Source organism: Calonectris borealis, chromosome 17 (assembly GCF_964195595.1).
Source record: "Calonectris borealis chromosome 17, bCalBor7.hap1.2, whole genome shotgun sequence".
NCBI classification, from domain to species: Eukaryota; Metazoa; Chordata; class Aves; order Procellariiformes; family Procellariidae; genus Calonectris; species Calonectris borealis.
The window spans coordinates 5,065,608-5,090,634 of NC_134328.1; the positions used below are offsets into that span (position 1 = coordinate 5,065,608).

Genomic DNA, 25,027 nt, shown 5'->3' on the forward strand with positions numbered 1-25,027 from the left:
AGGAGGAGTCGGCCCTTTTCCTTCTCAGAGCAATTTTTGCTCTCAAGTGTATTGAATCCTACCTAACTCCAAGCAAATGAAAAGGAGAGCGTTGAATGCAATGGTGTTAAGTAGTTTGAGGCTTGCTTTCACTGAGGGTTGTTAATACACTGAAACTGTAGGAAGCCAGTCCATTTGAGACAAACAGCTTTTAGTCCATTGGTATTTCACCCTGTTTATTTGTAAAACTCCAGGAACTCATCACTCTAGCTCTGATCTTGAGAAAACCGACAATTGATTTACTCTCAGGCAAAAGATATTACAGGTTCTAGATTACAGAACATCCCCCTAATTGGACTTTGTATTGAAATTATAAAATTGGCTGCAGTACTGCTCTTCTGGCTTTATCACTGTAAGCTAACGTGCTCACTGAAGTCTAGTGGCGTCTGATCAAATGTAATCAATTCTTATTGAGACCAGAGAGTCAGTAATCGATAAATGTTCCAGGCTATGTTTCACAGCCATGCCAAGTATTTATCTACCACTGGCTTTGGGCTGAAGTTGCATCAGAGTGGGACTTGCGAAGGCTGTTGAATAGTGACCTAGAATGGACTCGTGCTTATTTATCGGTGACATTCTGGATATAATGGTCACTGCTGGGGGGCACTGGCAAATACGGTCAGGGAAGGAGCTGGCAGTTCATGCTGCATGCAGGGCTGTTGGTTGTAGGTCTGGGATGAGCAATTCTGTAAAGTGGATATTTAACTGCTTAATGTTGTAGAGACAAACAGGCTTTGGGGGGAATAATAAACACATAGATACTCTTATATGTGCATTGTAGGAGCCTACCTCTAGGAATAGGGCTTTTTATTTATATTATTTATAAATTTAGCAGCGTTACAACAATAGCGGTTTTTTATATCTATGTGTTTTAAAGGCCATCCCCATGGAAAGCTCTGAGGTACGCAGCAGAAGGCACTTGGCTATTTCATTGGATCTTAATATTGCTAAAAAGCTGTAGAAACTACAAATCCTATTGTGATTGGCATATCTAGCACTTGGCTTTTTAGAGGAAGGTTTGGGGTTTTTTATGCTATACTCAGTGTTTTTAGGCTCAATAAACATTTAAGTACAGATTCAAGGTCAGATTAGAGTCCCACATTTGTTAGCAGTAAGCCAAAGGTTGTAGTTGTTCATACAGACTACGCAAAGATTTGAGAGCGTGTATGTATTGTCGGGTCTATTGTAGGCAGAGCTGCACATGAGAATAACCCTTCTGCTTGCAAAATCTTCCTGTGTGCTGAAGTCATGCTGTTTCTAGCAAACTAACTGGTTGATGAGAGCAGCTTTACTTTCCATGTTGAAAGACTTTTTTTAGATGGGGAAAAAAGGTGTCTCTCAAAATAGTGTCTCTGCTTTACTGAGCTCAACCAAGAAAGTCCCAGCACGGAAATGTTAGACAAGGGCTTAAGTACCATTGCTGGGATCTGTTTGACATCAGACCTGGATCTGTATTTCATGTACCAAGTGATGCGATTTTAGCCCACTTAGTCTCACTTCTGTGGTGCTCCAGAATCTTAAAACCCTCCCAATTTTGGGAAGAACTGACTCTAGCTGATGTCATTCTGTACCATCTTGCAGGTGTGGTTAAGAACCACATGATGAGGAATTTCTGGTAGGGAAGGAGAAGAGCGTGGCAGGGCAATAGCAATAATGAATCAGTGCAATACTCAGTGAAGGCAGTGAATTCTCTAGTTTATTGAGCAGGGTCTTATTTCATGGGGTTGAAAGCACTTACAAGCTCCCAAATGGCATTACAACTTCTGTTTAATGTCCTTTTGTTTTAATCTTGGAGCTCTGTTTACTCAAATCTCTGCTGAAACTAAATCAGCAATACCATGAAATAGGAATATCTTAACTGAGAAAGCAATAGCACTGGTCTCCAGTGAGCCATAGATTAACCGTTGTCCATCTGCTGGAAGGTGTTCTCCCTGCGTCTGGCTATTTCTGTGCCTTATCGTACTTGCTAAAGGTAACTCGGTAACTAGTCTCTGGAAGGTTTGTGGTGACTATACGGTGCTGTTCTTTAACTTGGAGACTATTTTGCAAGGGGATAGCAGTTCAGAGCATACCAGATTTCGAAGTTCTTATTTGCTCATTCAATTTCTCTCATGATCACCAGTTCTCTCTTCCTAAATACACAGAAAGGAAATGCGCCGGGTCTTCATTCTAATTTAACAAATCACGTTGACCTACTTTGTTATAGCAATTCTCTACAAGCAGAGTCCAGAACACGCTTGTAGTAGCAAGATCTAGCCTCTTAATACAGAACACAGCTAGTATTTACATTTTTATTTTGTTTTGCCTGTGGCTGTACAACAGAATTTGTTGTCCCTGGTTGTTCTTCAGTTTTATTCTGCTGTTTTCGTGTTGGCCAAACTGGTAATGGACTTTTCAGTTCCCCCACACAATTCGAGTACCACTGGGTTCTTCAGGCAACATCTGCCATGGCACAATTATGACTTAGAATATTTTGCTATATTTCAACTGCAGAAGCTGTAGTAGAGGAGACTCTGCTCGAGATACCTGTTCCCAAACCTACACCGATGCCATTACCCCCACCCACAGCTGGAGGGGAGATACGGGTTTTAAAACAGTGCAGATGCAGCCTTAGTGTTGCCACCTCTACGTCTTCAGCCTATAGATTGCAGTGTGAGAATGGACTGCAGTGTGTCGGTAACCCTGGTACAGCTCGGTGTGACTGCTGCATGTACAGGATATTAACAAATGATGGCAAGCCTTCTGCAATAATTCGTAATTCCATCGATCAGTAGTAAGCGATGTACAAATAAAACTTGATGAAATGTATTTTATGTGAAAAAAAAAATAATGTAAGAACTGTATATTGTATTAGCAGCTTTGTGTATAAAATGGCATTTTGGCAATCAGAGTCTAATATATTTAAAACTTTTTTTAAAAAAAGGATATTTGATATTGTACGGAATTTACTTTATTGCTACTGTAAGTATGAAAAGATGGTTTCTTAACATGTTGAAGCAATGCATAAAATCTTAAATTGTATGTAAAACTCATGCCAAAAGGGTATGTCTGACAGTATTAGCACCTGACTCAGTGTCTTTAATAGAGAGATTGAATTTTTTAATTTAAAAATTATATTAAATTTCTTTTAATAATACAGAAAATGCCACTGAGGTTTTTTTTAATTGGTTTGCATTTTGGGACTCTGCCTAAATGTCTCTGCCTCTCCTACAACCGTAAGTACTGCCAGGAATCGCCTAGAAGAGTAAACCTAGGCCGTGGGCCGGTGGAACTTTTTATTTTTCTGCTGGTGGCAGCAATCCCTTTCGGGGACAAGCAGGAAAGCCAAGACTGCAACAGCCCCTCCTGGGTGTTGCTGCGTCCGAGGCGTTAGCCCAGGGTTTGCTGCGTGCATCACGAAGAGGGTCCTCCCCAGGGAGGGTGGATTCGGGCGAAGGTGAGAGCACCCCCCCGGCCCTGCCTGCGGGCGGGACACGGTGGGCGGGAGGAACGGGGCCGGTTTTGCCGCGGGGCCTCCGGCGGGGCCGGTCGCGGGGCAGGTCTGTGTCGGGCCTTGAAGCCGCACGGAGGGGGCTCGGTGCGGAGGCCAGGCAGCGTGAAACGGCCGCCTCAGCCAGGGGGGCTTCCGCGGCCTGAGGAGGGGAGCGCCGGGGCGTGCGGCCTCCAGGGCCGGGCACGAACGGGGCTGCGGGCCCCGCTGGGGCTGCGCGATCCCTCGGCGCCAGCGCGGCGCAGAACGGCTTCGCGGGCCCCGCTCCTTCTCCTGACGCGGGCGCGGCCTGAGGGGGCCGGGCGGGCGGCGGGGCCGGGCCGCCCTCGCCGCAGCCAACCGGGGCGCGGGGCGGGGCGCGGCTCCCCCACTGGCGGCGGCGGCGCGGCGCTGTTTGGATTCAAAGCCGCTATAAAGGCGCTGCGGAGCGCGGCGGGGCCGCCCCGCGCCATGGCCAACCCGTCGCAGTGCCTGGAGGAGGGCGCCGGGCGCTGGCCGCCGCGGCCGCCCGGGCCGTACAGCGAGGCGCAGCGGCTGGCGCTGGAGGAGCTGGTGGCGGGCGGCCCCGAGGCGCTGCGGGCCTTCCTGCGGCGGGAGCAGCTGCCGCCGTTCCTCTCGGAGCCCGAGGTGCAGGCCATCGCGCGGGGCGCCCTGCCGCCCGCCGCGGCCCCGGAGCCGGCGGGCGAGCCCTCGCTCGGCGCCTCCCTCGACGCCTCCTCGCTCACCTACTTCCCCGAGCGCTCGGACCTGGAGCCGCCGGCGCTGGAGCTGGGCTGGCCGGGCTTCGCCAGCGGCGCCTTCCGCGGGCTGACGCGGGTGGAGGCGCACTTCCAGCCCGGCTGCGGGGAGAGCATCTACGGCTGCAAGGAGGCGGTGCGGCGGCAGATCCGCTCCGCCCGGCAGGTGAGTGGCCGGGGGTCCCGGGGGTGCGGGCTCTGCCGGCAGCGGCCCCGGAAGCGCCCCCGGGGCCCTTCTCCAGCGGGTCGGCGAACCGGGGCGAAAATCAGCAACGGGGTTAGTATCTCTTTCATCTGACACTAAGCAAGGCCAAGCGGCTTTAAAACCCCTGTCGAGCAAAGAAAGCCTCGTTAGGAGGACGAGCTCGTAAATACACAGCGACTGGTACTCGTCCTAACACTGTCCGTCTGTGTGCTACACCCGTGAAATCTCGCCTTCCCGCTAGCATCGCTCCAGAGGCAGCGGGTCAAGAGTTCCCCGTCCCCCAGTACTGCACGCAGTTCATGGCCAAACCACCCGCTGGCTCTGCTGATCTTGCTCTTATTCAAAGCGGAAGGTTTCCTGTTCCAGGTTGCTTACTGATGTACTCTGCAAGACGGATTTGCTTGCAGAAACCTCCTACTGTGCCTTAGAGGCCTTTTTTGTATCATATCCTTTCTTATAAAAGAATGGCATCTACAGAGATAACCCTGTGATTCCATCTCTCTTCTTCACTTCTGTCTCCTCATTAATTGCCCCCCAGTAATGTGCAGACCTGAGCTTAGCAGGACTTCCTTCCTACAGCAGTGGATGGTTTTGATCTGATGCAGAATATGGCTTAAAAAATCACGCGGAGTAGTAGTTTCTAACTGTTCTCTGTAACTCATTATGTTACCTGAGTTTATAGCCTCCAACTGTAATCCCCAGGAGGGAACCACCCTTCTCGTTAGCAGCCATTCAATTGGCTTAGCTAAAATTTAAATGTATAGCTTCCTCCTCGGGCGGCCAGATGAAGCAACCTCTGGCTCTGTGTGTAACTTGTGCTCACACATGGCACTCCCTGAATTAGCAACTGAGCTTCGTCCCTGCCCACTTCTGAGCGCAGAAGCTTAGGGGGTGTGTGAGGATGACATGAACGATGGGCTTTTTGCCAGAAACGGTCACAGAGGAAGGTCTGTTCTCATCTACCTGATAAGGATCAGTCTGTGGTTTGAGTAAACTCCATGAAAACATCTGTTTCTCCAAAAAGCTGTACTTGTTTGTAATGTTCTTGCTTGTAGCATCCTGCCAAACGCCTTTCCTCGTGCCGAGCCAAGAGCCAGGCCAGCTGTTCCTGCACTGCCACGTACATGCCTGATCCAGGGAGTGTTTTTATAGACACGGAATGGAGAGAAATTTTGACCCCCTATAATTTACTGAATATCAGAGGCTGTGCAATGTTGTTCAGTCATGTCTGAGCTCTTCAGATTAATGTGAGGAACAGGAAAACTTCAGATGCTGTGTAGTTTCTTCTCAGCTCGCTCAAACACGGTTAGCTTGAGTGGCTAAAGGGGACATTGTTGCTATCTTGCCTCCACTATCCTTAATGGATGAGTGTAGAGAAAAGGATTTTCTCTCTCTCCTCTAAACATAAGTGTACTTTTGCTCATTTTGAGTAAAAGTATATTTCTTTTTCAGCTGCTAATTCTGGGATTAGAACTCAAATGTGCTGCTAATTGAGTAGTCATTTGAAGGCACCAGTGTTTCCAAGGGGTTTAGTGTGAATTGTTCTGTTTTCAGGGTTTTTTTTTCTTACTCATCTGGTCTTGTTAAAAGCATCTTATTTTTCTTCATCTTCCTTTGACACTTAGATAAGTGATAGGGTAGAGAAAAGCACAGGAGACACTTAAGAAGTGTAAGCATAAACTAACTTTATCTAGAAATACCAACGTGCCTGTGTGTGTTATACATAAGAACTCATCCATATGGAGCCAGTCCCTTAGGGAGCGGGGCACATGTGTGAATGCAAAGCTTAGCCTGTTCTTGTGGGAAATGTTTCCCCTGAGTACAGGCAATGCCACACACAGAGCAGCAAGCATATACACCTTGGGTGTGTTGCAGCACTGCGTGGATGCCTTGTCTATCTGATAAGGGCAGGTGCCAGGTACCCGCAGCGGTTGTATAATCGTTGTCCTTGATGCTGGTCTAAGAGAAAGAGAATAAAAAACTAAGTCATGAAGCCAAATCCTTTATGCCTTTGTGTCCCCACACACATGTATGCTCCTAGTTTTGAAGGGTGAGAATTCTAGCACTGAAATGGTGTGTGATGCACCTCTGAATTAGCTGGAGAGATTGTTCATAAATGTTGTCTTGTCCTTGGCCCATTGAGAGAAAATCTTCCCATCTTAAGACTTGCATTCTGTAAAGAACTGTTGAGTTGAGTGAGTGGAAGGATTTCTTGTGAAGATATGGGGTGGAAAGTCAGCATACATCTAGTAAGAGTCTGGAAACAGTGAAAAACATTGTCACAGACTAGTTTATCTTATATAGATATATATAATGTAACTTATATAGGGACAGCATTCCCCTGGTAACTTATATAGGGACAGCATTCCCTTCTTACCACACAGAGAAAGCCATTGGGGTTTGTGATATGTTCAGCTGTGATGGTGAGGAGGCCATCTGAGCTAATTCTTCTGCAGGCAGTGGCTATCTGCAGCAGGTATGCCATGCTGGGAGCACAGGAGTGGAGATGGCTTGTCTGGATTCCTGATTCTGCCGTGATAGCTTCCCCGATGTTACCAAAAGGCCGGATTATGGGAGGTTATGTAGGAAAGCAGGCTGTGAAAGCATATAAAAGCAGCAACAGATGTGAGGGAAAAACCTCTTCAGGCTTATGCTTTGCACTCCAGGGCACAGTGAATTTACAGAAACATTGCAGGAATATAGAAATCTTCTATAACTTGCCAGGGCCTATGCAGCAGGACAAAGAAATGTGCATCTGGCCTTGATAGCAGCAGGAGAAATGGCTGGGGGAGGCAGTGATCTGGCCTTGTGTAAAATAAAGCCCTTGAACAAGTGTTGTCACTTCTTTTTTGCAGGTGATTGCCCTTGTGATGGATTCCTTCACAGATATTGATATCTTTGGTGACCTTCAGGATGCTTATAACAACCGCAAAGTCCCTGTCTATATCCTCCTTGACCAGGACTTTCTACCCCATTTCTTGGAAATGTGCAAGAACTTAGGAGTTTGTCCTGAGCAGGAAAGCGTAAGTACTAAACATGGGTCGGCGTGGGGTTTATTTTTAGTTTTTGTGGTACAGTTAACGGTGATGGATACCACAGATACCCTTCTATAAAACATCAGACTCTCTTGAAAGACTAAAGCATCTTGTCTGTTTGATAACTGATAGAAAAGGGGAATTTTCTGAAATGTTTCTCAGCTCTTGAAGACCAAGGCTCAATATCGCATGGTTTCAGTATAGTTTCTAATCCAACATGTGAAACTGTTCACAAGCTCAGTAAAAACAAAGTAGAAAAGGCACACCTACTCCTATCCTACCCTACCCATATGTAGGAGCTACAGCCACGCTGTGCAGCTCCCCAGTGTGCTGGGTGGAGTGTGCACCTGCGATCCCTGTCCTGAAGAAGCAGCAATTTTCAAGCATTTAATTTTGCAAGATCTAAGTAGCTTTATCCTTTGGCTCAAGGAACTGCTTGCTAAGGAAAACAGAAACACAGGAAGCTCAAGGGTGGTATAGCTTTGGTAACATTTGTTTTCTTCACTAAGACATAGTTGCTTTCTTTTAAAAGGGTTTGGATGATGTGACCCAGGTGGTTTACTTAATTCCTCTGAATGTAAGCTGATGTGACTGTGTTATGTCTTGGCTTGGACAGGCTTGTGTTCACCCTAGTGAGAGTTTCTCTGGATGGGGAGCACTCCTCACTTTGTGGGCAGTAATTAATTGGAATGAGCTGTTCTCTCCAGCTTGACTCTCCTAATGTAACAGAATTACGCGCTGTGTAACTAGTAAGACTCACATACAGACAGCATAAGGAAGTTCATTTCATTCCTATCTTCCATAGTGTGTATAGCTCTTTTTAGGTAGAATTGCTAATCAAAACTTTTTGGAAGTTAACTTAAATCTGATGTTACTTTTTCCTTTCTCTTCTGAAACAGCTGATGAGAGTTCGAACTCTCACTGGGAACACATACTACATGAGGTCAGGTGCCAAAATTGTTGGGAAAGTCCATGAGAAGTTCATGTTAATTGATGGCATTAGAGTGACAACAGGCTCCTACAGGCAAGTATTGGGGTCTGCTGGTGCCAGATGAAGCTATAGGAAGGGGGAGTTTCTGCAAGAAGGATGTATTAACTTTTCTTTGTGCCTGGTATTAATGAATGCCGATGGCAAGTGGACCAGCTGAGTCTAAGTGGGACTAACACAAAACTGGAAACAGCTTTGCAACACTGGTTTACACAATTTGTTGCTAGCAAAGCACTTGGCCACAGCTAAATAGAGTTCTTTCTGAAGAAGAGAGAGTGAATAGTCTATCGACTTATACCTTCCTTCCGCACAGCACTTCTAAGCTGAGTCTTGCTATCTGTAACTGTATGTGTTGAAATGCCCTGGAAATTAACTGTGAATCTTGGTTTGTTTTCAACAGTTTCACGTGGTCTGACGGGAAGCTGAACAGCAGTAACTTGCTGCTATTGTCAGGTCAAGTGGTTGAACATTTTGACCTCCAGTTCAGGATTCTCTATGCCCAGTCGATGCCCATCAGCCCTAAGTGGCTGTCCAGGAACAGTGGGATGTTTGATCACCTGGTGAACAGAACAGAGTCCCCTAAAGAATATACTGTGGAAGGCAACTTGAGAGCAGAATTTGCCAGATTGTCTAGTACTCCAAAGAGATTGTTGAAAGAACTAGATCAGGCTGAAGATACTCCTGGAGGCAAACCCTGTAACCTGGGGCATTCTTGTCTCTGTGAAGAGGAGTTGTTTGGCGATCAAGGGGCCATAGTGGAGTGGAAAAGCGTGTCGACTCAAACTGGCCCATGGGAAGAGAAGCCTGCAGTGACCGCATGTAATGCTGCTACGCAGACCAGTGCTGTAACGGCAGAAACTGGCACTCAGACCTCTGTCACTGCTAGGATGATGGGCACTCAGACTTCAGTTCTGCTGAAGACTGCAGTGACACAGACAAAGGAAGATGAGTACACAGAAACACCCCTGCTTCACAGGAAGCTGTCAAAAGAAGGATCTTCTCTGTCTGGAAAGGCTGTATCAAGTTCTAGTCTGCGATCGCTGTCTTCGTCATCATCGCAGTGCTCTCTTGCAAGCTCTACCGGCTCACTATCTTCTCTCCGGTCCTTTGAGTATTCTAGCAGTCACAGGGCAGAATATTTCCAAAAACTGCATAAAGAGAGGCAATTCCACTACTCCACTATCAGGTCGAAGCTTAGCCACGTGGTGGATATCCTATCCCGGAGGAGACGCGTGCCTGAAAACTACATGACCCAATACACTGGAAGGTGCAATCTAAAACAGAGGCGTGACATCAGTGCCAGCCTGCGCAGCCTCCGGGACGTTTCACTCTTTTCTCTGAATAAATGATTGCTGCACTGAAAGCAGAACACAAAAGCTCCAGTCTCAAATTGCAGTCACTTAGTACCTGCTGATTCTTCCACTTCCTTCCAGCACTTTTACTTTTTTAATACATGTGTGTACATCACTCTCCAGCACTTTGTTTTACACTATGCAATTTAAGCAATAAAAAAAGAGGGGTTTGTTTATACTGTAACTACTGGCATGTTCCTCTTACATGCATTTACATGCATTAGTGGTGAAGGTTCATTTTAATTCTGGATGTTTAACCTGAAAAGTAAAGTTATTACTGCTTTCTAGGGTTGCTAATGCTCTGGCTTTAATTTATGTAAATTTGGAAAAATCTGAGCCAGACTGATCTTGCTCAGAGTGGCTTTGTAGATTTAGCTTACATCAAGGTATACTCAAATTTTTGTATTTTTAATATTGGCTTCTATTTCTACTTTATCTTTGGCATGAGGGGAAATCACTCTTATAAAGAGCCATAAAGCTAATTTTATTCTAAATCTGACTTCAGAGTTATATATATTAGTCTTCCACTAAAGTTGTGAAGGGTCTGTTGGAGCAGTTGCAGGTTCTTATCTTCAACTGTATCCTTCTTCCATTGTTTAAGCCTTCTGAAATGGACTGAGCTAAATGGCTCTTCAGTTTGATCATCCTCTCATGCCTTTGTGGACAGAGAGAGAGAGAGATAAAGTATGTGTGTATATATATATACACATCCTCAGAAGAGCATCTTTTTAAAACCAAGACCAGGAAGTAGCAACTTAGCACTCCAAGATAGCTGTACCCGTTTTAGGTACAGGTCAGATGTAAATGTTTCTAGCATTCGGAACTAAAAGCTGTATTGGACCTGTAAGACTATTAATGGGAATGTATTGCTGAAGTGTTGGCATTCTGTGCTTGTGAGTCGGAGATGAGGTGATACCTGGAGTTCAGTGTCTTGCTGCAGCATACTTGTACTTTTCTTTTGGGATGACCAAGAACTTTGTCGCTTGTGCAACTTGTTAACACAGAATTAAGACTTTTAGTCTTAGCACTGTAAAATGAGCTTCCAGTTCTGGCTCTGTCTAGGAACGTCTGAACCATCTTGCTTCTGTTAAGAGACCTGTAAACAGCTTCTTTCTTTGGAGTGAATTTAGAGGTGAGACAATCACTGAGGGCACATGACAAAGCCCCTGTTCAAAAGTAAGCTGACAAATGCACTACTAAATGTTATGGGTTGTGTTTGCTAATATTGTAGTACAAGTAAGTGCAAGAGTGGAAAATAAAAAAAAAAAACATTTTTCTCTTTAGACTGTCCTATCTGAAATATTCTGTGTTTCCTGCTCTGTTTATCCTTTATCCACTACTAACTTAGTTTGAGGAGCTGAAGTGCCACACTAGTTTTTGAAAATACTCTACTTTCAATATTAAATGGATCTTAGGTTAAGTTGCTTTGCAGAGACATTACCTGAATATTTTTTAGCGGTACTGTGTGCGTTTGTGCTTGCTGGATCGCTTATCTGTGCGGTGTGTGGATTCTCTCTGAGCTCTGAGCTGTGCTGTTATTCTTTAGACCTGCATCCCAGTACTTTAGTGACCAACCAGACTGAATCCTGCCAAGTCAGAGTCTGGGTAATGTACTTTCTTATTTAGGGCACGTGTGTCCAGTAGATGGCACATTTCAGCTGTTGTCTTGAATATTCCTGTAAACAGCAATGAATAAACAGAAAAATACCCAAAACTCAAAAAGGCTGCAACTTAAGTGTAGAGAGCAACACTTTATTCTACTAACTTTGGCATTTCTATCTCTGAAAACTATATGGACTACTACTTTTATTGCTTGGACTTCAAAGCAGCCACTCCTTCCCTAAAGCTGTAAGGCAGATGTACAGAGGTGCGGGTGGGGAAAAAAAGCTCTGTCTGCGCTTGTTTAAAGATAAGATACTTTCTTGCCTGGTCCCTGGAACACCGGGAGCATAGCAAGTTGCAGAGAGGGAGCTGAGATACACCTTCAAAGCCAACCTGGAGTTGTGTTTTTAAGAGCTCATGTTCAACAGTGCTTGAATGTATGTAAAATCAACTTGTTTGTTCTACGTGCTTTTTAACTTTATTACACTGTGCAGCTGTTTTGGTACTCTCACAGGAACAAGAAGCAGTTTACAAATAAACTCCTTTTGCCATGGGGGTTTTCACCTGATCATTGCTGAGCTTTGTTTTCTGTTTGTGTGGCGTTTGGACTCTGGGTGACTAACGCACGCTGCCCCCGCTGCCGGTGCGTTCCTGCCGCTCGGGGCTGGCAGAGCAGCCGGTGCTGCAGCCGCCCGGCCGGGAGGGCCGTCTGCCCTCCCTAACCTTAGCAGCAGCCTTTTGATCAGGCGCTGGGGAGCAGGTCCAGGGCTGTACTTACGCTCCCTGCTTAATTCGAGCTTTGCTTTTCCTGCGGATGCTTCCCTGGGCGCGGAGAAGCCGGCCGGCTCTGCCACCCGCGACTTTCCCGTGGGCGAGGCTGCTCCCGCGCCTCTTTCCTTCCCGCTGCCGGCGGCTGCGAGGGGCCGGGCGGGGCGGAGGCTCCTGGCCCGCGGGGCAGCCTCCGTGCGCGGCGCCGCCGGCCCCTTCCCGCTGCCCCGGGGCCGGGCGGGAGGCGTGGGAGAGCCTCCCGCGCGTGGGGCCCGCCCGCGGAGCCGCTATAAAGGCGCGGGGCAGCGCGGCGCCGGCCGGCCGCGCCATGGCCAACCCGTCGCAGTGCCTGGAGGAGGGCGCCGGGCGCTGGCCGCCGCGGCCGCCCGGGCCGTACAGCGAGGCGCAGCGGCTGGCGCTGGAGGAGCTGGTGGCGGGCGGCCCCGAGGCGCTGCGGGCCTTCCTGCGGCGGGAGCAGCTGCCGCCGTTCCTCTCGGAGCCCGAGGTGCAGGCCATCGCGCGGGGCGCCCTGCCGCCCGCCGCGGCCCCGGAGCCGGCGGGCGAGCCCTCGCTCGGCGCCTCCCTCGACGCCTCCTCGCTCACCTACTTCCCCGAGCGCTCGGACCTGGAGCCGCCGGCGCTGGAGCTGGGCTGGCCGGGCTTCGCCAGCGGCGCCTTCCGCGGGCTGACGCGGGTGGAGGCGCACTTCCAGCCCGGCTGCGGGGAGAGCATCTACGGCTGCAAGGAGGCGGTGCGGCGGCAGATCCGCTCCGCCCGGCAGGTGAGTGGCCGGGGGTCCCGGGGGCGCGGCACACCCCCCCCCCCCCGCTCCTCTCGGCTTCCCGAGAGCCGCCTCGGCCTTCCCCCCTCCGTGTACTTTTAAATAAACTCCCGGTTTCACTTACTATGCTATTTTGTTACTGCTTTATTTTTTTTTTTTTACCATCGTTTGTATTTATTTTTTTAATAGGTTCATTATTTCTAAGCTTTTTTCCTCCATATTGATGAAAACCGAGTCCGTGCCATCCGGGCCTCGCTAAGCTCGCTCAGGGAGTTGGCACCTGTGAGCCGTACCTCCTAAACGCGCCCGATCCCAGCTCTTTTAGTAGTCCTTGCTTCCACGACGTACAGCGGATACACAGCAAACCTGGGGGGTTCATCCGTGGGACAGATCTGCGAGGGCAGTAGCTGGCTCTCAAGGGAGGTTTTACTCAAGGAGTTTGGGCGAATAATCGGATCTTGGCTTGAAATATGAGAATCTGAATAAGTTGAAGACAAACCTCATTTTTATCTTAGAGAGGTGAGATGTAAAGAGCAGTCGGACACGGGTGAATTTGTTTTTTTTTTTTTTACTGTTTCTTTTCATATTTGAAAAGTTTGAAAGACTCTGGAAAACGTAAGTTTTGGAAATAAGCTCACCTTTTTCTTCAGGCAATGCTTTTGAGGAACAGACATCTGTTCCCAGGAAAAAACCTTTTGCCTAGGAATCGGAGACCAAATTTGTCTAACACAGAACTAGACCCCTGTTTTTGCCATATCTCAGGGTGAGGAAGAAACCTGAAGCAATACATTTATTTTGCCACTGTTCTGGTTCTTCCAAGATATTCTCAGCACGCCCAAACATCTCCACGATCAACTCGGTGCTCCTGTTACACCAAACGTTACTGATGGAGCTGAAGAAGTCTGACAGCAAAATGCTTTTCTTTTCCTCGTGCAAAATACTTTTTCAATCAGCTCGCTTAGGTTTTTGGAGAGGTGTCAAGTCTCCCTCTGCCTTCGTAGGTCTTGGCACTGCTCTAGATGTGGGGGGAAAGGAGAAAATGCTCAGATTTCTGTCATTTTTTCTTGAAGGTGAAGTTATGTAGTAAAAAAAGGAAGGTTTTAGTACAACCTTAATTAAAAACCATGAGCAACATGCTACTGAATAGGTGCAGGAGTTATCATTGCTGCTAATTAGTAATGAACTCTGATTTTTAAATAGAGAAAAGGTGTTTTTCCACAATAGGCTTTCAGGCTAGGTTCATACCTATTGAACCAAAAAAGTTACAGATCCTGGCAAAAGAAGCTTCAATGTCTGCTGCTGAAACTATAGTGAAAAATGAAATTCTACAATGCAATAAAAAAAATCTTGTTATCTGCTATAAATCAGTCAAGCGACAACAAAATTGGGGCAAATAGTCTTTAACAACAATTTCTGTCCATAAATTCAATATATTTCTTTTTTCTGTTTAACTATAGGGGGACATAATAAGTGATCATAGTGAAGGGGCAATATATATAGTGTCTCCTGTACCTCAGTGTACTGCACTCGGTAATCACCTTTACCAAAATACCATTCTTTTCACAGAACTTTATTCTAATCCGTTTTTTTTTCCTTTATCTTCTCTTTCTTACATATCTGTTAAATGTTTCAGCAGCCCTGTGAACACCAGAATATACCGTATCACAGAAGACTGTACTGTGTTCCATAACCACCATGAAAAAAAAAGGGAGGGGGGAATATTTAATTTGAAAGTCACATTCCTCATGTGCCATCTCCCTTGGGATGCTGTGCAAACAGCCTAACGATTTCTTCTGAAACTTGTTGCAGATGATTGCCCTGGTTATGGATTCCTTCACAGATACAGATATCTTCAAAGACCTCTTGGAAGCTTGTAGCCAGCGGCAAGTTAAAGCATATATCCTTCTAGATCAGTCTTCATTTTCCCACTTTCTAAAAATGTGCAAGGATCTGGGAGTTGACCTGGAACAGGAAAAGGTGAGCCTTGCCATATTTTAGGGACAGGGAGATGATCCTCTTATGACTGTAATCTTTGAGCTATCAAATAAGAAACTATTTTGCCTGCTGCCACAACTTAACTTAAAATGGGTTTTATGTAGCTCTAGCTCTTTCTTGGAAGATTTAACCATTCTTGCATAAAAAGGCAATTAATAGAAAAACTGAAATCTTTGTAAGTGGCTGTTACAGTAGCTTTCTGAGCACAAATGCTAATGGAATATTCAAGGAAATGCAGGAGGAATGTCCAGTTCCTGAAGCATGACTGGAGTTGCTGAGGCTCGCCGAGACTTTGAAGGCGGGTGGAGAAGCAGGTTCTCAGGAGTCTGTGGGGTTCGGGTCCCTCCAAAATTTGGCAACAGGAGTTTTTACAATCACATTCTGCACAATCAGTTTATGGATTTTATGGCCCCTTCATGCCACCTCTTTGCCTACTAAAACAAGACAAAATTATCATTTGGTTCCTAGGGGGTGAATCTTTTGCCACTGTGCAGCAACCATTGCTAGTTCATCAGTGATAATTATCGTTGTCTGTTACTCTCTTAAATACAATTGTTTAATCTTGAAATCCACATGACGCTTGCCATATCTTTAACAGTTGATGAGAATTCGAAATATCACTGGGAACACATACTACACGAGGTCGGGTGCCAAAATTGTTGGAAAAGTCCGTGAAAAGTTCATGTTAATTGATGGCATTAGAGTGACAACGGGCTCCTACAGGCAAGTGCCAATTTCTTTCTGTTGCTTTACATGATTTCTTTACATGGAAAGGAAAAACAGCCACGTTGCAAAACTGCTTTCCTTGTCACAGTTTATTTGTAACGTCTGTCCTAAAAAGAGCACGCTGCTCATCATTCGGCGTATAAGAACAATCTAACTAAATGGGATGAAAGAGAATTTTCAGTTAATACTTTGTTTGCTATTTATTTTCAATTAACTCAGAATTTTCTCATTCTTCCTTTGCTAGTTTTACATGGACAGATGGGAAGCTGAACAGCAGCAACATTTTGATCCTGTCAGGCCCCGCAGTTGCACACTTTGACCTGGAATTTCGGATTCTTTATGCACGGTCAAAGCCTATCAACCTCAGAGAGTTATCCAGCTGCAGGAAGAATAAGGTGTTGGACCAGCTGGTCAGGATAACAGTGGCTTCCAGAGACTTGACCAGGGAAAACTTCCTGAGAATGGAGTTTTTGTATCTTAGAGCATTTGTAGGAAATCTAAAAAGGAAGCGAAGCTGGCTGCACGCCTCAAGGGAGGCAGTCTACGTGTCAAATAATGCAATGCATGCCTCTCCTCCACTGACTAAGAGGAATGGCTCTCTAGTTATGAGGCCACACTGGATCACAGAGAGATGAATTGCACGTTCACTCGGAGCGAGAAGCAGAACCTCAGGAGCCACATCCAGCCGTCCATGTCCAGTACTGTCTCACTGTATGTTTGTGAGAGCAGCTGGGAAACAAACCTCCAACTGAAGAGAAAGTGATACTGGAATTGTGGTTTTGTTTGAAGACCACTATAATGCAGATCAACAGATACAATTATGGTATTGTCTTAGGCTCAGATGTGTTTTTTAAAAAAAACTCATAACACCTAGAAAGCCATTACTGACTTCTAGTATTCTGTCAGATTTTCATTTTTCCACCTATTCTTACATGTTTTAAGCTGATGGGTTAGCATCTTAGCTCAGTAGCTCAAACCTTTTTTTAAGGAATCTAGGTATAGAAAATAATACTGCTTAAAGGTCTTCCAAAGATGAATAGCAGGACTGCTGTACGGCTCTGAAATCAGTCTAAGCTTAGTCTTGTGTTGTACGAACTCTCCACGAACTCTTTCATGACACAGAACTGAAGTGGAGTAACCATAATCCAGAAACCAGTAGATCAGTAGCATGCTGCTAGTCCTCAAATGTTACGTTTTCTTTACACGAAGCTGGGCTGCTAGGCAGAACGAGCTAACATGTCAGGTGAACAAGGCTTTTGCAATGATTGAATTTCAAATTACCTTTTCTTTGTAAGAATACTTGGATTGTTGGACATCATGCAATAAATGTGTGTAAGGGATATTATTCCTAAGAACCTACTATGTTTGTAGTAGAGCCAAATGAGACCATTTTCTTGGCATTACTATATATACTTTTTGGTTTCTTATGGTTGCTACTGCTGTCTGATGAGAAAAGTTGAGTAGATCTGAAATCTGTGGAGCTGCTGCTACTTCTCAAAAGCCTTACTTCCACCAGACATGCAATAAAATGAAAGTCAGAAATAGAACCATTTATGCTTAATGTTTCATGCAAGCTCAATTTTTTTAAAAAATCCATCCATTTCTGGAGAAAAACAAAAAAACCCAAATGAATAAACCATCCTCCCAAACAGTTGTACATCGAGGCACTGAAGTTGCAGCAGCCTGCCGGTGCAGAAACTCGTTAGTCCGACCATGGCAGCTGTGGCAAAATCAAAGGTACACCATTTCTCGAGTTGTTCTTGAGGCTCTTGCTATTGCAAAAAACTCGGGTACGTGCTTGTGTAGGTGTCCTGTGGGTTCTGGGCTTCAAAGGGGAAGGTTAAAACTTAGCTGGGGAATTTCATATGGGTCTTGCTGAACATCAGCAGGATGACATTCAATTGGACGTGTGGAGCTTACAAAAATGGTCTTTATGGACAATGCAGTAATGTACTGATTAGGATAGAACCAATCTGTGCCCTTTTTGTTCTGCGCTTGCAATCATGGAAATGTAATAGTTCTGACTCTCCTAATCTGTAAATGTTCAATAGTTTATAGTTTAATAGTCTTAACTTTCAGCCAGATGTAAAGAAGTTTGAAATATGTATTTTTATTCTTAACTATATTTTCCATCAACACAAAAAACATACAATGTTGTACTCTATGTAAAATACTGTTTGCGCAATCTTATTTTCACAATAATACCTGTATATGTTTTCTCAAATATAAGTTTTTAACTTTGTTATTCATCTCATTACTTTAATAAGCAACTCTTCCCATGTGCCATTAGTAGGACTTTTTCTCAACGGTTGCTAATATATTGATGATAAAAAATACTATGATAAGAGTTGTGTTTATTTTTGATAGAGTGGACTTAATCTGAAAAGTACATTGAAATAAATAGCTAGAATTTTAAGAATGTCTTTAATTATAACCGAATAACCTCTTTTTCAAGTGGTTAACCTAGAGGCTTAGGTAACCAAGTGACCATGGAGGTACAGCGCTGTGAAGTGCAGTCTGTGTTAATCACCACAACCGCACTGTTAGTGTGTCAAGTTATTAACGAAGAACGAGAATGATTAATAAGAATATAAAATGTGATTAGCTTTTTTCCATAAGCGTGAATTTTTGACAGCATTACTAAACTTATTAGAAGCTGTTTCTTTTTTTTTTTTTTTTTTTACTTCAGCCTATACTTAATTACCTCGAAGTCTACATGAAATTTGATTCAATAATAACTGTCATGGGCTGTAACAAGCCTGTGGTAGGGCACTGCTGGATCTATTAACTATTACTGTAATTGTTTTCTTTCTAGTCCTTCAGCTGCCCGGTGTGAAGCGCGACAGCTGTGGTGCACATAGAGTGGAGGCATCTTTCATAAGGAGAAAGGAAGCAATTAGTGTGACTTAGTTAATGAGACAAGGACTTTTTGGAGGATCTTTCAATGCCATTAAATCCTAGGTTCTCCCCCAGGTTACACACTTCAGTTTAGTAATAGAAATAGTATCCGGAAGGCTGCGTTACAGGTATTTCACTCTTTTTCTTTTAGCTTGGAGGTGAAGGGTGGGTTTCAGTCACACTTAAAGACTCTTTTATCAGCTGGGTTTCCTCAGCAGCATCGCTTCCGTGTGCCTGAGTGACAGCACGGATCTTACACTCGGCATTATAATGAACTGGGAGCCATTTTTGCCCTTAAAATAAGGAAACGTCCAAAGCTTCAGCATTTAATGCTTTGCTTCTCAGCCCCCGTGGCGGTAACAGACAGGGCCTTCTGCTGCCTTCAGCGACGCGCAGGCAGCGACCGCGGGGAGGCAGCTTCCCTCAGCCAAAGCACCTCGCACGGGCGGAGGCCCCGGGCGGCGGGGCCGCCTCAGGCCCGGGAGGGACCCGCGGGGCTGGCGGGCCCGCTCCGGGCACCATGGCAACGGACGGCGCGTCACGTGCGCCCCGCCGCTTCCGCTTGCCCCCTCACCCCAAGATGGCGGCGCCCGTGGGACCGGTGAAGTTTTGGAAGCCGGGTGAGGGGGCGCGGCCGGTGCGGGGGGCGGCGGGGGGTGCGTGTGAGAGCTCCTTCCCGGCTGTCTGCAGCGGGACCCGGGGTTCGCTGCCCCCGGCTGTTGGGGGTCGCACGGATTTTAGACGCTGAGGGCAGCGGGGAAACGTGCTCTCCCTCCGCCGCCGGGGTCTCTGTGACTCCGGCCGGGCGCTGCCCGGTACCGGGGGTGGCAGAGGAGGGGACGGAGTCCGCCCTCAGCCCGCTGGGGTGGGGGTGAGTGGTTCGCCGGGTGGGTGTGCTGCCCTTCGGGGGGGCCTCGGCCGGCTGGAGAAACCCAGGGGGAACCCCAAGAAGTTTAACAAAAGGAGGTGCGGAGTCCTGCCCCGGAGGGGGGATAACCCCAGGTGCCGCACACCGGGGAGAGCAGCTCAGCACGGCTGAGGGGACCTCGGGGTCCTGTGGGCAACAAGCTGAGCGTGAGCCCTTGATGAGCCTTGGCAGCAACGAAGGTCACCCGCGTCCCGGGCTGCGTGAGGAAGAGCATTGCTGTTAGGCTGAGGGAGGTGATCCTTCGCCTCAGCCCTGGGAAGGCCATATCGGGGGTGATCTGTGGGCTCCCCATACCAGGAAGACATGGACTTACTGAAGCAGGTCCACAAAGTGAAGGGCCACAAAGATGATTGCGAGATTGGAGCACGCGACATGCAAGGGGAGGCTGAGAGCACTGAGACTGTGCAGCCTGGAGAAGAGGAGTCTCAGGAGGATCTTTTCGATGTGTATAGATACTGATAGGGGTGTGCAAAGAAGATGGAGCCAGACTCTTCTTCGTAGTGCCTACTGACAGTACAAGAGGCAATGGGCACAAGGTGAAATATGAGAAAGTCAGCTTAAACATGAGAAAAACCTTTTCTACTGCGGGAGTGACCAGGTTCTGGAACAAGCAGCCAGGCAGGTTGTGGGGTCTCCAACCCAACTGAAGGAGGACCTGAGCAGCCTGCTGTAAGTGACCCTGTGGTAAGCAGGGTGTTGGACTAGAAGGTCTCCAGAGGTCCCTCCCAGCTGTGACTCTGTGATCGTTCCCTCGGGCTTTGGGCAGTTGTATACCTTCCCATTCGCTTATCCCAAAGGGGAGCTTGGTGAGTCTGAGTTTGGCAATTTTTTTTAAATTGGTCACTGCGTTGTCGTATGCTGTGCTTTGCAAAGCTATTCCAGAGTCAAGATTAGTTTAGCAAACAGCTTCTTATTCATTTGAATATTATAGTAATAGGTGTGTATAAACAATATGTGTATATATGTAGTAATATATTGACAGTTGTGTATTAAAAAAAAAAAGCGTAGAAAATGCTGTGAAGGAAAATCAGTGGGTGATGAGAAGCAATATCTGTTAACTTAATTGATTTGTCAAGATCCAGATATTCAAGTCCCTGGTTCTTAACATCCCCATCTGTCCTGGAGAGTGAATAGTTATTGGAATCATTGCTAATCACTCTTAAAGTTGGATTAACTTGCTATAAAACTTGCTTGGCAGCTTTGAATAGGGACTAACTGTTTTTAAACATTGGAAAAAGTGAGAAAAGCCCAACCAAGCAAATCCTACAAAACAAGGGAATCCTTCTCTTTGCTCTCAGACTTTCCCGGTTGAATCTGCAGCTGGAGATGACGCATTCCGTTATTGAGATGAGTTTTTGTTTCTAGTTCACTTGCATGATTCAGCATTTTCGGTTGTCAGTAGTTTTATGGTAACCTGCAGCAGGAATAAATCAAGTTTCAGTTACTGAGGTAAATTCAGATCTGAAGTGAGTGGCATATCTTATGAGCAGGCAAGGTTGAATGTTTAGACAGTTGATGTTAGTCAAGGGAAGTTCTGTTACATGTCTGACTGGCTGGCTTAAAATCCATGGACATACTTCTGAGAAAGATACTGAAGATATATCTGAACTGTTGCACAGAAAAAGAAGAAAATTCCCAAGATCGTGCTGTGTATTTTTCCTGTGTGCTTTTTTCCTCCTTTATCTTCTTTTAAAAATTCAAATACTTAATCACATTAGATTTTTTTTTTTAACCAACAGGAGACACATATTTCATCTGAAAGAATTTCTGTGTGTTTACTGTTAGTAAATATTTTTATTCTTTTCATAGAAAAGTTAGTCTGTTGATATATGCTGCTACCCATGATTTTTCCTTGTAAGGAACCTATTTATTTTGGTTGTATTGTGATACACTAGGCAGAAGTGTGTTCTTCCAGTTAAAATTAACTTATGTCATCTAGGCACGGAAGGTCCTGGTGTCAGTGTCTCAGAGGAGAGACAGAGTCCTGCTGAGAGTAGTGGCATAACCATCATCTATAATCCTTATGCTTCACTTTCTATTGAACAACAAAGACAAAAGCTGCCTGTTTTTAAGGTACAGAAGTTCTTTTTGGTATATTAAATCTGTTGCACGATGTCTGGCTCTTGTGTCTTTATTTGAAAGAGCAGTATAGAATCACTTTACAACATAAAGCAATAATTTTATGATCTTGCACTCTTTATTTGTTAGAATTGATGGTCCTGTTTGACAACTGTTACTGACAGTTTTACAGGCTTTGTAGTTTTATGTTAATTACTGTATGTCGTGCATGTCATTTATAGATTTTAAAGAACTGTTTAGCTTTTGGCAGTAAAATCCATGTAAAATGAATTTACTCTGTCTGTTAGATATGTAAATATCGTCATTTTAATTATTTTCTTATTTTTGTACACAGCTGGTTTTGATACTTAAATGTCATCTTCTCTTTCAGCTAAGAAATCACATACTTTATCTAGTGGAGAACTATCAAACTCTGGTGATTGTTGGGGAAACAGGTTGTGGGAAATCAACGCAGATTCCACAAGTAAGTGTCTGTTTAACTTGGTAAAATCAGGTATTCCTTCAGGGGATTTTACATGAAAAGTTAAACCAGTAACCCAGAGCTGCACTGTGAGAATGGAGTTCACCTATGCTCGTGTGTGTGACCAAAAGGAGAGAAATATAAGGCTTCATATTAGATAGCAGGAGCTGGTATATCAGTAATATAAAACCTTCTTGCATTACAGGAAAGGACCATACAGAACAAATGAGTTTATGCTGGTACAAATAGTAGTCACTGTGCTATAGTAGATGTTTATTACTCTCTCAGAATCATGTTTAAAATTTTGTTGAGAGTATGTTTCTTAAGAAGGAAAAAAGGTACAATTTTCTTATGAGCTTTCCTCCTGGAAATTTTTGGAATATTGTATATTTTTGTGGTTTTGTAAAATTTTCTCTCTTGTGATGGGAATGAAAAAAGTCTGAGAATGTTTCAAAGTTCGTTCTTGATTTTAACTTTAAAAATTGCAGACTAATGATGAATGTCATCTGCTTCAGTGTGAGCGCAGGGTGGTGAAACAATGGCATAGGTTGCCCAAAGAGGTGGTAGGTGCCCCACCCCTGGCAACATTCAAGGTCAGGTTGGACGGGGCTTTGAGCAACCTGATCTGGTTGAAGATGTCCCTGCCCACGGCAGCGGGGTTGGACTGGATGAGCTTTAAAGGTCCCTTCCAACCCAAACTATTCTATGATTCTACGATTCTATGACTTGTGCTGCTTAGCTTTTTTTCTTAAAGGGGTTATAAAATAAAGGAAAGAAGAGAAAAAAATGAAGTAGTTCAAAAATACTTGAGACTTAGATGCTTTCTGAAAGCTTATGTGCTTAGGACGTAGGTATTGTACTACGTTAGTTTTAATGGTGAGATTAATAATGCACAAAATCTCTAAGTAACTGATTTGCCTAAGGTCATGCATCAGTTGGTGTCAGAACCAGGAAAAAGCACGTAGTGCGGAGAACGAACACCTTGCTGTAATCGCAGCATGACCAATTAATTTCTTATCCTCAATGTTTCTTTGCAGTACCTAGCAGAAGCTGGCTGGACAGCCGAAGGAAGAGTTGTTGGAGTGACGCAGCCTCGTCGGGTTGCTGCTGTTTCAGTGAGTTTCTCCATGTCCAGATTTTCCCAGTTTGTTGTCATTATAACCTCCAGTTTATTAGCAGGTTTTGCTGAATAGCGGGAATCACAACTGCATGAGCTCCTGAATGAATAGACGTTTCTGCTTATCTTCCTCTCAGAATTGCTGGTACTATACGCTGAATTCAACCTGATTAGTAGGTGTTGCCAAAGATTCCAAGTCCAGAATTGCAGATGTAGAAGCTTTGAAATAAAATTGAGTGGTATCAGCAGAACTGTGTACGGAAGTTAGGGCTGTGCAGGGTTGAGTTATGATTGACTCTGGACTAGAACTGTGCTTGTGTGACCCTTAACCTCTTTCACAAAGTGAAGTAGTGATGTAAATCTGTGTGTAGTAACATAGCCAGTGGAAGAAAGAGGAGGCTGTGTATCTCTTTCTAGCAATTAATACCTAGTTTTCTTGAATCTTTTTTCTGTGGGTTTTTTTTTTGTGGTGGTTGTTGTGGGGGTTTTTTGTGTTTTCCCTTGTAAGAGTGTCGGGGAAAAGAAGAGACAATTTTATTGCGAGAAATCTTTTCATGTACGTCGTATGTCTAGGAGAGCATAATGTCAGCTAGTTGTACTATGAGAGGAAGAAGAGGGGATACTGAGGGCAACAACTTGTACTCTCTGGTAATAGTCTGCACAGAAAGCATCCAGTGCGCCTTGTCTTCCTACCTGCTGCCAAACACTGACTTGGTGGGCTGAAGTTTCTGCTGTAGCATTCTTTTTGTACAGAAAACTGAGGTGCCATTTTGTAATCCTCATTTTGCCTGTTCTTTATAATGTATTAAACTGTACCTGCAACAAATCAGCTTATGCCACTGGTAAAAATGTAGTAGACTGAACAGCTGTACAACTTGCTGTTTCATCTCATCCAGTATTTTTTGACCAGATCCAACATGGTTAAGGAAACAGTCTCTAGCGGTGATCTGCATCTTGTGCTTTGAGCAGTCTGCCTGCAGTGTCCTCCCTTTTCTCCTTCATAGGACATCCAGCTGACAGTGCGCAGTTCTACAGGAGGTGTTGTGTATACTGCAATGATTTCTCACAACAAACTTACTTTTCTTTTCCCTTTGACATCTTAACACGTTGTTTTTAAGCCTAAAATAAAAAGGTTACTCAATTAGGGCTTAGTATATAGACACAGTAGGATTTTTCTTCAAGAATGTTGTTGCAAACTGCCTGGACTGTATGGCTGTTGCAGGGAGATGAGAGATACAGTTGATGATTTATTGCTTTGTCTTGAACTGAAAGTGATCTTTTATTTTAATTGGTGCTTATCTGCTTATCTGCCTTCCCATCTAGAGTATGGGGGTTGTCAGAAGTAAAGAGACTTCACCTTATGCAGAGGCATAAGGCATAATTTAGAAATTCCTGAACTTCTGCTTGCATTACCCAGACTGACAATTATCCTGAATGCTTGGGCTGAAAGTGATGGAGTGATAAGATTCCAAGTGAAATCATGAATTCACTGCCTGGCGGTATGGTTTAGAACGTCACTCAAATGACTGAAAGTAGCTTGCTCTTGGAATTCTACTAGGATTAATGTATGTATTGTGGAGTTTTATTGTGTCTTTAGCTATTAAAGATCTTCATAGCTTGCTATGGCCTGATAATACCTAATATTCTGTAAAATAAGTCTGAATAACTCAAAATTTTTAGCTAAAGCAGCTATTGGCTTAAAACTGCCCCAGGGTAGTACTGTTCCAAACACTGTTGCTTCTTTTAATTATTCTGCCAGTTCTCTATCTTTTTTCTAAATAAAAGATTCTGTATTATGAAAAGTACAGTAGCATCTTTATTTAAAAA

The 25,027-nt window shown here is 44.9% G+C and overlaps 3 protein-coding genes across 4 annotated transcripts in view; all 3 read left to right on the forward strand.

The window, feature by feature from the left end:
• The first annotated feature begins 3,916 nt into the window (after positions 1-3,916).
• LOC142089638 (protein FAM83D-like) lies at positions 3,917-12,010 on the forward strand. The gene is made up of 4 exons (XM_075166343.1): positions 3,917-4,432; positions 7,327-7,494; positions 8,406-8,530; positions 8,895-12,010. The coding sequence occupies exons 1-4, from the start codon at positions 3,980-3,982 to the stop codon at positions 9,841-9,843; spliced, it is 1,695 nt and encodes a 564-aa protein (XP_075022444.1). The 5' UTR covers positions 3,917-3,979; the 3' UTR covers positions 9,844-12,010.
• A 452-nt stretch (positions 12,011-12,462) lies between these two features.
• LOC142089640 (protein FAM83D-B-like) lies at positions 12,463-18,044 on the forward strand. Its single transcript, XM_075166347.1, has 4 exons — positions 12,463-12,997; positions 14,807-14,974; positions 15,591-15,715; positions 15,963-18,044. The coding sequence occupies exons 1-4, from the start codon at positions 12,545-12,547 to the stop codon at positions 16,351-16,353; spliced, it is 1,137 nt and encodes a 378-aa protein (XP_075022448.1). The 5' UTR covers positions 12,463-12,544; the 3' UTR covers positions 16,354-18,044.
• A 362-nt stretch (positions 18,045-18,406) lies between these two features.
• The window catches only part of DHX35 (DEAH-box helicase 35), a 34,097-nt gene continuing 27,476 nt past the window's right edge, over positions 18,407-25,027 (forward strand). For both annotated transcript variants that reach the window (XM_075166345.1, XM_075166346.1), the window contains exons 1-4: positions 18,407-19,236; positions 21,484-21,617; positions 21,994-22,086; positions 23,121-23,198. In XM_075166345.1, coding sequence (XP_075022446.1) covers positions 19,137-19,236; positions 21,484-21,617; positions 21,994-22,086; positions 23,121-23,198 — 405 coding nt within the window. In that variant the 5' untranslated portion in view covers positions 18,407-19,136. The remainder of the gene's footprint in view (positions 19,237-21,483; positions 21,618-21,993; positions 22,087-23,120; positions 23,199-25,027) is intronic.